The 12,027-nt window shown below is 41.2% G+C and overlaps 1 protein-coding gene across 1 annotated transcript; it reads left to right on the forward strand.

The window, feature by feature from the left end:
* Positions 1-1,264: 1,264 nt before the first annotated feature.
* On the forward strand, positions 1,265-7,509 carry unm_sa1261 (un-named sa1261; the record flags this gene model as incomplete). Its single annotated transcript, XM_080775578.1, has 3 exons — positions 1,265-1,439; positions 4,135-4,337; positions 6,198-7,509. The coding sequence occupies 3 exons, from the start codon at positions 1,265-1,267 to the stop codon at positions 7,014-7,016; spliced, it is 1,197 nt and encodes a 398-aa protein (XP_080631704.1). The 3' UTR covers positions 7,017-7,509.
* Positions 7,510-12,027: the final 4,518 nt, after the last annotated feature.

Genomic DNA, 12,027 nt, shown 5'->3' on the forward strand with positions numbered 1-12,027 from the left:
GTGTGTGTGTTCATGTCGTCTCTTCTGCTGTTTGAACTACTGGTTCAGTGTTCTCCTGTCAGGGGAAACGGCGGCTTGTGATCTTGGACACTTGAAAGTGGTTCCGCTGAACAGGGAGGGGATGCATGTTGTTTACTGCATGATATTTGAACTAAGATTACATAAGAGCTCATTTGGCCAGGATACAAAACACAGATGTCTCCACTTTGATGTTTGTAACAGAAAGAAAAAAAACGTGGTGTGTGTGTGTGTGTGTATATACAGTACTGTATATTGTACAGTATGTGCATTGTATACTGCACAATTGTGTGGGAATGAATGCATGGATGAACGCTGCCGGTTCAAATTCCACCTTAAACACTTTCACCCAGGCATCCCAAAAACTTCAATCTTCTTCTTTCTTTTTTTTAAAGCCGATCTACAAGCTCATAACCTGTTGAGGCACATTGTGAGCTTGTAGATCGGCAATTATTCGAATAGAGGAAGTATGTTTTATTTAACCCATTTAGACATGAGGACGCATCAGTGTCACCTTATAGCTTTTAACCACTTTAACCATTATTTTAACCTTTAGCTGTTGAAAAATAGCAGATCTACAAGCTTGTAGAGCTGATTTTTGTTTTATCGTGAAAATGTGGCACAAATCTTGAACGTGAACGTTTAACTTTATTCTTACCCCCGGCCTCTCCCTCGCAGGGACAGAAGTCTCCAGAGCAGCCTTCCTCTGCCCCCGGCCTCTCCCTCGCAGGGACAGAAGTCTCCAGAGCAGCCTTCCTCTGCCCCCGGCCTCTCCCTCGCAGGGACAGAAGTCTCCAGAGCAGCCTTCCTCTGCCCCCGGCCTCTCCTGAGCAGGAACAGAAGTCTCCAGAGCAGCCTTCCTCTGCCCCCGGCCTCTCCCTCGCAGGGACAGAAGTCTCCAGATCAGCCTTCCTCTGCCCCCGGCCTCTCCCTCGCAGGGACAGAAGTCTCCAGAGCAGCCTTCCTCTGCCCCCGGCCTCTCCCTCGCAGGAACAGAAGTCTCCAGAGCAGCCTTCCTCTGCCCCCGGCCTCTCCCTCGCAGGAACAGAAGTCTCCAGAGCAGCCTTCCTCTGCCCCCGGCCTCTCCTGAGAACAGAAGTCTCCAGAGCAGCCTTCCTCTGCCCCCGGCCTCTCCTGAGAACAGAAGTCTCCAGAGCAGCCTTCCTCTGCCCCCGGGCCTCTCCAGAGCAGGAACAGAAGTCTCCAGAGCAGCCTTCCTCTGCCCCCGGCCTCTCCCTCTGGAAGAATGAGCTCCTCACCCCATGGCTCCTCCCGTGCCTCCATGGACATCCTGGAGGAGCTCCAGGTCATCGCTGCCCAGAACCTCGAGAAGCTGGACATCAACAAGTACTATGAGGTCATCCGAGAACTGGGAAAGGGCACATATGGAAAAGTGGACCTGGTCGTCCACAAGATCAGAGGTAACTCTATGAAGGATGTTTGGTTACCCACTGCAAAAAGTCTGAAAGGCTTTAGCCTGATTGATGCTTAGTCGAACATTGTCCCATGCCGAAAATAGTTGACAAGCTCACTGAGCTGGTAAATTAGCTATTTTCGGTGCAGGAGTATTAATTAGGCATTTCTGCTAGTCATGCACTCATACATGTATCGCAGCAACGGTAGATGAGCATCCAAGGTGATTATCATGTGCAAATGATACTCTCTTTTAGAGTTCGTAACATTCAGTTCATTATCTTATCATCCTGATTTGAAGATTTCAGAGAGTCTTGTTATTTGGCTTGCAAGTGTTCATTTCAGCTGAAAATAATATTTCTGCATCCTAAATCCTAAGAAATAGATCAGATTATTTCAGTAATTGAGCACAGATCAAAATTCTAAACTCAGAATTCACAATGAATAAATACTTTCTGAATTTAAATCTAAAGCATTGTGCACCTGCTCCAATTCACCATAGCTTTTATAGAAACACAAAGAACCCATCTACATACAGTGTAGTACAGTGGTTTCTGTCACCAATTGAGGCACTGAACTGAATTGATCACTTAAATGGGTATAGTGTGTTTCTTTTTTTACATAATAGTAATCCTTTTTTGTCAAAACATGGTTACATAACAAACAGCTGAAAATACACGGTACACAGCATTAAATTAGACAGTACAGTGTAGAGAATAGTATTACTTTGAGTATTCGCTTATGGAAATCGCCAGTGTGAATTCACAGGAGTCTATACAGGTTCATAGACTCCAGAGAGAGAGAGAACCAGTATATACTGTAGCTTTATTGTTGTACATTACAATTCCAATTTGGCAGTGAACATACTGTAACTGGGCAAAAGGTTTTGAACTTTAAGGGAATTTATGATCTCTGAATTTTAGATCTGTGTTCATTTTAGGGTGGTTGGATATTTAGATTAATCTACAATATTCATAGGAAAGAACTATTCATAAAAAGCGAAGCATCAAATCTCTTTTTACTATTATTGTCAAGAAACGCCTCTGGGGCAATTGCATAAGTTCATCAAACGTTGGGGCCAGATAGATGGTTTATAAATATAGAACATCATTATGTTGGTTGCTGCTGAACAGTTCTTTGAGAAGAAAACAACCTTTGCAAGTAGGGATGCTCCGATCGGGTTTTTTGGGACCGATACCGATTGTTTTTCTCATGATCGGCCGATTCCGAAATGTTGCAAAATGTTATGTTTCCAAAATTATTATATGTCAAAACTGTTCCTGTGTGTGGGGGGAGGAAGGGGAGAATGTTTAGGCCTGTCACAACATTGCAAAATGATATTATGCTCTATATCTGATTGACATTTATACCACTTAAATGGTGTAAAAGATCAGTTTCTCCAGATAAGGTAAATTGCCGATCACAGATCAGAGTGAATATCGGTCCATATGACTCAAATTGCAAGGCTATTATTCAGTTCTCTGTTGTTTAGTTTCAACTTTCAACTCTGCTGCAATAGGGTTGTATTATTTTACATTATGGAATTGATTTCAAGATTACTTCAGAGATGACGTTAATGGAAAAACGTCCTATGGCAAATGGATCTTTCATGCAAGTCTATAGCTGTGCCTGCTCAATGCTTTCTTGGTGCAATAAGCAGAGCTGAGCCAGTGGTATTGGAGAAGCATCCCTCCTCACCTTCGCTGACACACCAGCCATTACAGTAGCTACAGTCAGACAACGTGGCATTTTGAAGCTGGCATCTCTCCAACTTATTGTGTGGGTATTTCTCCTCCTCTCAAATTAGTGGTGGTAATGTGTCTGTCTCCACGCCTATGCTCATTGCTGTGCTGTAGTTTTGGGGGAGTGTGTCTGATGAGTGGAGATTAAGTGAACCAAGGCTCTGGACTTATTGCTCTATCCCTCGAGGCAGTGGGATGGATTTTAGGTTTCCAGTGGCTTCACATTACTGTGTACATGAGTGGTTTCCAAACGGTGTGTAGAGGCACACTGCATGCTGTAAGACAAGTCCAGATCGTGCCTTGGGATATTGGGACAACCTGTATGCAACTACTGTATACAAATAACATTTTAATTACTGTATTAATAATACTTTGTGCGCCCTCATTTCTAAATACAAATTAAATAAATTATATATCCTAAACAAATATTTGTGCTAAAAATATTTGGGCACGACATTATAGGCAAATAAAAAAAGGAACTTTGAATTTTCCAAAATTCAAAGTTTGGTATTTTCTCATGGCCTGAGGCAAAATACACTTTTTTTGCCTAGTCTAATCTTCTAATTGTATTCCTGGCTGGATATGTTGACACCGCTGAATACATTCATAATTCCTGTTCAATTCCCTGCCAAATCCTGTACATCAAAGCAGATGAGGCCCTCATGCCTGCTACAGAGGCAACACTGTATGGAAACACAAATCCGACAGAGGATTTGGGATATTTACTAAATATACAAACCCAAAACCCAAATGGATTTAATTGAGTAATCCCACTCCCTTTAATTATTCATCACATTTTAAAATGAAAAAAGCATCTTAATTGCGTTTCATTCCCACAATTAAGTAGCCATTAATTATAATCCCCCATGGCACTGAAATGGAGCTAAAAAATAGCATGAGAGGGGAACAGGTTTGTATACTGCATGCCAGTTATGTAAACTGGCTTGCTTTCCTGTTTCAGGCACAAAAATGGCCTTGAAGTTCTTGCGGAAGAAGACAACCAAGCTGAAGAGTTTTCTGAGGGAATACAGCATCTCTCTGTACCTGTCGCCCTGTCCCTTCATCATCAACATGTTTGGCATCGCCTTTGAGACCGACGACTTTTACATCTTCGCCCAAGAGTACGCCCTGGCTGGAGATCTCTTTGACATTATCCCCCCGCAGGTGAGAACGAGCAGGGTACTGTACTAGGGCTGCCAGCCGCTGAACTATCGACTATTTTCTTAGACTATTTGGATTACTATATAGAGCGTTGCAGTCCCGCCCCCGACGAGGGGCCCGGAAGAGAATTTCCCATTCATTTTTCCTATAGACGTCTCAGAAGTTATTTATTTAAAGACCTTTAAGCCTCGGACAAGGCCAACTCGGCTCCTGACAAATCATGACAATAAACATTTGTTTTGGGCCAAACAAATAACTAGGAAGAAGAAACAAAACACCTTTTTTAGAGTTTTTCTTCTTTATAAATATTTGTTCGGCCCAACATTTTTTGTTTATTGTTGGCTTTGTCAGAGGCTTAAATGTATTTCAATAAATACTTCCTGATACTTTCAGCTTCCATTTGTTAGCTTCCAATATAGTGTTCAAGTTTCGATTTTGCCTGCTCATTTCTTTGTGTCATCACATACAGTTTCACTTGTTTATCCTGTATTCTGTATGAGTTCTCTTCCCTTTCCTGATTGGATCAAATTGGTATCCCGACCTGAAAATGCATTTTCTCTTCACTAAAGAGTTGGAGAGATGGGAGCCGGGAGACCCCCATTAAATAAAATTCTATTTATATTCTTATAAGAGTTAAATCACGGTATGTTTTATCACATGGATGTTATGTTACTGACTTGAAAGGAATGCAAAATGAATATGTGGTGCACCTGTGTAATAATGTGGTGGTTATGTGATCAAATGATCTGTAATATTAGTTTCCTCAGCCTAGGAAAGGTTGTAACATATATAACGGTTACAATAATAACAATTAAATAAACCTATTATAGCAAAAAAATTGGGAGGTGGTGGGTCAGTTCAGAATAAAAATCACTACAGAAATCAGTAAATAAGCTTAACGGTGATTTATTAAATCAAAAGAAAAATCAAGTTTTCGATCACGAAATGTTCACTTAACCAAATCAACATAAAATAAAACTCTCAAAAGGTAGGGGTGTGAAGTCCAAGTGTCCTAGCACTATGTACAAACTAAACTCAATGTGTCCAAAACTAAACTCAGGTGTCCAAAAAATAAAGCAAATCCAAACCAGTCTGTAGAGTAGAGTGTGGCCAGTCTCCTCTGGCCGCCCTTAAACTCCTTTGTAAAGTCTGGTCCAATATCCAAACTCCAGGAATGGGAAGAAGGTCTCTAAATCCAAATGTATAATCCAATATTAAGGGAATGATCCAAAAAGGAAAGAATGGCAAGACTTGGGAAATATCCCTCTTGCTCACGGCAGTAGCCTGTCTGTCTCTCTGCACCTCCACTCTGGACTGACAGAGTCAATCTCTCCAGGTGGCTCAAACAATGTGATTGCCCCTCACTCCATCAGCCAGGTGAGCTGTCGGCGGTGCTTCCCAATCACTGCCTGTTGCCATAGCAACACATGTATCCAACTGGTTTCTCATGGCATATAGTCCAGCAGATAACTAGAAACATTTGGCAGCGGATTGGTAGAAAATAATAAAATACAATGGTGCATAGCAAACAAAAAATGCATGGAACCAATGTGACTCTGGGCACAGATGTTACACATAATCCAGTTATTTATTTCTCACCCCGCTCCCTGAAACAATTAGATCTATTTTTAGGCTCTCATTTCCAGCTCACTCACTGCAAAAAACATATCTATGTGAATTACAAGTTGATATCTGCTGTGTAAAGGTATTTCTGCAGTATGGAAGCATTTTTTGACATTCTCACCATTTCTAATGATATGGATCGAGGGGTTTGGAATTTGCCACAGATCTTAACTTGGTGTTGTCCTGTGTGTGTGACTTCATCATTCTTTTATTTTATTTTTCTCCCTTCCCTTTGTCAAGGTGGGGCTCCCCGAGACGGTGGCCAAGCGATGTATCCACCAGGTTGCGATCGCCCTGGACTACATGCACTGTAAAAAGCTGGTCCACCGAGACATCAAGCCGGAGAACATCCTTATCTTTGACAAAGAGTGCCGCAAAATCAAGCTGTCCGACTTCGGCATGACGCGCCGCGCCGGCTCACCGGTGAAACGCGTGAGCGGAACCATCCCGTACACCGCCCCGGAGCTCTGCGACCCCATGCGCCACGAGGGCTTCTGTGTGGACTACAGCACGGACGTGTGGGCATTCGGCGTGCTGCTCTTCTGCATGCTGACGGGGAACTTCCCGTGGGAGAAGGCCATGCAGTGCGACGGCTTCTACGATGAGTTTGTCCGCTGGCAGCGCCGCAGGACGGGCACGGTGCCGTCACAGTGGCGCCGCTTCACTGACGACGCACTGCGCATGTTCCGGAGGCTTCTCTCCGTCGAGCAGGAGCGCCGCTGCTCCGTCAAGGAGGTCTTCAGCTATTTCAATCACTGCTGGATGCTGGACACAGAAAATGGGAACGCCGTTGGCGGCGGGGGGCTCGGGGGCAGCGGGCCCACGGTGGACATCAGCTCGTCTTCATCGGAGGAGGACGTGCTAGTGGACAGACTGAAGCAGCAGTCCTTGTCGCCTGGCTGCACGGTGGCGAAGGGGAGCATTCTGATGGACAACCATTACTCGTCCATGTCCACCAATAGCTCCCCCTCGTCCACGGGAAGCTACGAGCGGGTCAACCGAGAAAACAACGGAGGTGGCCGCATCCTGCATCCCACAGCGATTGAGATCTGCGTGTAGAGGCCGGCTGTTCCATCCTGGGCTACATCAACGTGAGGAGGGTGTTGCACCCGCACACCCGAGTAACACAAAGGTTGTCTGAGCTAAAGCGAGAGATCTTTCCAGGGAAGAGGAAGGAGAAATGAGAGAAAAGTGCGAAAAGAAACAAGGCAGCTGCTACAGTACTTTGTATAGTGGCGTGTCCTAGCTGGTCTGAGATAGGATATAGCTTCACTGTGGATTTCTGAATAATTTCTAATGACGATGCACTCTGAGGGAATGACTAGCAAGTCCCAATGTGTAGCCTACTTAACATTCTTGTATGGCTGTACTTCAGTTGCTGAAATACACTGGAAATACTGACTTAAAAAATAAAAGAACTGAAGGAAGACAACTTTACAGATGAAAACAGAACACTATTTAGAAGCAATATGAAAATGAATAATTTAAAACAACCCAGTCATCGATTTGTGAGGCAAAAGTGCAAGAAATACTCTTTGCATCAATTTGTGCATACAAAAGTCTGTAATATGATTGTGATGGAAGATACTTAATGGGCCTGTATTATATTGAACCATGTTTAATAGTTAACATTTTGTTATTTTTTTCTGTAAACTGTTTTTTTGTTATTTAGTTTTCGTTTCATTATTTATTATGTCGTAATATTTGTACTAGAAATTAGAACTTTGTTTTGATACATTTTCTCCCCAAGTTTAGGTGAACTGCTACGACATGCCATTTCGGCAGATGCTTAGAGTGCTTTACAATTCCCAGAAAATATACATTCTTTGCAGTGTTGGCTACAGTGAGACTCTGACAATGCTGTCCCTGTTAATGCCATAACTTGAACTTGACAGGATGACTACTATCATGCAGCTATGGAACATTTTACTCACCAAGCGTGAGTAAAAATGTTGTTGATGTACTGTAAGCCTCCCAAATATTTGTAGAGGTCAATGTTTTGTTTGTCAGAAATGTCTGTTCATCATGTCAGCGTGCAAGGTCTAAACCTACTGTTGTGTACAGTAGTATACAAGATCAAATGCCAAGGAAAAGGCTGTATACTGTTTCATGACTCTGTCTGGCATGTTGCTCAACATAGATTTAGGATTTTTCGAAACGATTAAAAAAAAACAATGTGAAAAAAAAAAACATTAATTTAAGCTTAAGAACACCTAGCTCTTGGAATCTAGTTTCCAATTAAGAAGTTGGAATGGAAGTATACGGGAACCTCTACTGATCCATTGATTACAAGCTGCTACAGTTGGCAAATCCAATCTAGTTAAATTATCATTTTGACAGCATTAGGAAGGATTTCCAAAGTGATACAATTAATTTGTAATGTAACTAAGCAATGAAAACCCTAATGTGTTTTTCAGTTTAGGGACGACCGTGCCACTCGTGCAATACATATGTCGCTATTTGGCAAGATGATTTATTTGCAAAGGAGGCATAGCATTCCTGTAGCTCCTCATGTCCTCAACTATGGTTAAACATAATTTTGTAATTGCATGGTTAAAAAAGAAAAAGAAAAAAAAACAACACTACAAAAGTGGAAATCTTAACTTTAGAAGATTTTGAGAAATTACAGAATTGGCATCTGATAATGAGTAAAAGAAAATGTTTCGTATCCAGTGTGCTGCTGTTTGAGTAGTTTCAACATGGAGAAGATAAAACGCTTTTGGGGATATATGTTCTACTTAACCTGACCAGGAAGTGACGTCAAGTCCTTTCTATTCAGTCATTTTACTCATGAATTTCTTTCTGTGAATAGAGGTAAACATTTTGGTTACTAAAGGATGGACAAACTTGAAAAACAGTACATTGTGAAATATTTTCTGTCTGTTGTGTTTTTCCAAAATAATTGCATGAATTCACATTGCTCTGGTGGAATATTGTTGAAATAAACAGCCCGCAGAGTCAAACATTGCTGTAGTTTATTTTCTCTGAATTAAGAAAAGTAGTTGGACTGCTTTTTTTTCCTTTTTCGTCTACACTAGTATAGGCCAGTGATACTCAACCTCAGGCCCGCGGGCCACATCAGGCCCGCGGGACCATTATGACTGGCCCACCAATGAAAATCTAAAAAATAGAAGAAAAAAAAATCTGGAAAATGAAATAAAAATAAATAAATCTGAATGAAGTTATCTTTAATTACATTATTATAAGTAATACTATTAGAGTTGTACTATTACTCGAACGAAAATAAAAGCTTGGGGGGGGGGGGGGGGGAGATGCAATGCAAATGAAAGACATATACTGTGTATCCCTATTCCCTGACATAATTTTATAGCTAAACGGACAGAATTCTATTTTATTTGAATGATGAAACCCAGCTGCCATTAATAGTTGGAAATGGAAATGGAAATTGCGGAAATTGTAATTGCGGAAATTGCGGAAAGGGTGGAAATGGAAATTGCGGAAATTGCGGAAATGCGGAAATGGAAATTGCGGAAATGGAAATTGCGGAAATGGTTTGCGGAAATTGTGGAAATGGAAATTGAGGAAATTGCGGAAATTGTAATTGCGGAAATTGCTCTTCACTTATAGCTATCTATTTTCAGGTAGATTGTTTTATTTTACTCAGTCAGCCATATCACTACTCATTTTTTTTCATGAAAAAGGTCATAGCTGGGTAATCTATTTTCAGGCAAATTGTGTTTATTGTATTTTATTTTACTCAGCCATAACAATTTATTTTCTGTTCATCATCTACTCATGGACAGACAGACAGACAGACAGGCAGGCAGGCAGGCAAAGAGCTACTCATGTTATGTTATTATAACAGCTACTCATGTTATGTGCAATAATTTGTGCAGTTATGGAAACAGCTCTTTGTGTTTATGCAAGAAAATGTAACACATTTATTTATTTACATATTGTGTGCATGCACATTGTACTTTGAATTGAAAGAGAGAAGTTATCAAGTATCATTAATGTCATAATTTTATCTACTGGCCCCTGGCCCCTTGCCATTTTTGTAATGTGGCCCACAGGTAAATCTATTTGAGTATCCCTGGTATAGGCTATAGCCTATCCTTGCCAAAAATAACCAATCTACAAACTGACATGAGCTTGTAGTTGTGCTATTTTTGGTTAATGTTCCCAGCAGAATGTAGCCTGTAGCCATAAAAATTACAATAATGGAGTGAAACGAAAGGCTGTCGGGCTACCTGAATATTGATGCTGGGGTTCAATTACTCCATACACTCACTCATTGGGCTTTATGTTAGTGTCCCCATTGCTGCCGAGTGGAAATTAAGTGGAAACCTTGTTAAAACTACATTACCTTTCTGAAAATAAAACAATTAAATAACCTGTTCCAATATATCCAATGTAGTTACTGTAGTACTTGGACACAAACTTGTACTCAATATTTATAAAACCCACAGAATGACAGAACACCTATACCTGATCGAATGAATCTAAATAAATACTGAATCAAGCAACTTAAAAAGTAGGGTGCTCACAAAAGCCTGAGCTGACGTTACAATGACCCCAAACATGTTTTAAATTGAAATATCCCTTTACACTGTAAAATCCTCTGTGATTTATTTACCTCTGCAGTGTGCAAACCAAATGGACCGTCCATTTTGTACACCCCCATTTTAATCTATACATGGGACAGTCCGATATTGCGAATTATTTTCAAAATAATTTGGCCAGCCACATACCACTAGAGCTGAGCTTGATCAACATGGACTGAATGTTCACAAGCCAACGCATGCCATGTGTCTGCTATCTTTTTGTGTGAGTCCTTTGAGAGGGACAGTGACTAACAGCGCCTGGCTGTCAGTCATGGAAGCACAGCTATGTACAAGGCTTTGCTATTTTTTGTTGTTGCTATGGATGGAGCATATTAAAAGATACTATTAAACCAGACAGATTCAGACATGAAGGAACGAGGAAACGAGAGAGATGGAGAAAGGAACTCTCACAGAAATTAAGAGATTTTTCACCCCGTTTTGGAGGGAGAAATACAGAGGGTATAATCAGCAAGCAAAAGAAGTAAACTAGACCAACACAGGAGATGAGGAATAGAGAAGGGAGAACAAAAGAGAGGTGAGGGTATAAGGGAAGGGTTTGGCTGAGGCTGCAGGCATCAACAACATAAAGGGACAATCTCACAGACATGTGACAAAGCTGCTCATCTGAAAAACGGGGGAAATTAGAAATCTGAACATCACAGCCAGTCAGTGTGGTGACCTGGAAAACAGTCTTTAATCACAGCCAACTGAGTAGCACAACCACAGTTTGCATTCTCACTACAAACTGGCCTTTGGGGAGGCAAATACGCAGCTGAGGGTGTCCTTATGTGACACAGGCACACAGCTCTCCCAAACAGCATTGCTCCCGTATGCTCATTGTTTACTTGAATGTGGTATTTGATACTGCAATAATTCATTCCAGTTTGAGTTGTTTTCTTTTGATTAAGTGAATGTGCATGATGTGAGTGACCTGAAAAACCGGAGGAATGAATTGCACTTTAGCGATCATTTTTGAGGCCTTTCAGTGAGTCCTTTGAGAAAATCTACTTCCCAAATGCTCTTCTTCAAACACCCGTGGATCTGACTGAGCCTTCATGTCTGTAACCTTGCAGTGGAATTCAGTATAATTGGCTTCCTCTTAAAGCTTAAATTTGTAATTATATATCTGTAGTGGTTGGACTGGTGCAGGTCTCTGCCGGTCATCAAATTATTGCGACAAACAAATATTTTTCCATGAATTCAAAACTTCATGGGGTGTAATTGATAGAAAATAAGTAATGTTTTTGGGTGAACTACTCCTTTAAAGCGAGCATTAAAACCGGGAAAACATGTTTGTCAGTTTCTATTTTAATGTTGGCTATTCTAAAATAGCAGATGTACAAGCTCTCAGCACGGCACGACGTGCTGGGTTTTTGATTAATCTGAAAAAGTGTGAGAACTACTGATTTAGAAGGCATTTGTAAAAATCGGTCTCAGGTCTTCCGGTTTAACTGTGAGGAAATGCAACCGCTACCATGACTATGTTAAAACAACTGTGCTGGAAA

Source organism: Protomyctophum bolini, assembly GCF_963924005.1.
Source record: "Protomyctophum bolini genome assembly, chromosome: 11".
In the NCBI taxonomy this organism is placed as follows: domain Eukaryota; kingdom Metazoa; phylum Chordata; class Actinopteri; order Myctophiformes; family Myctophidae; genus Protomyctophum; species Protomyctophum bolini.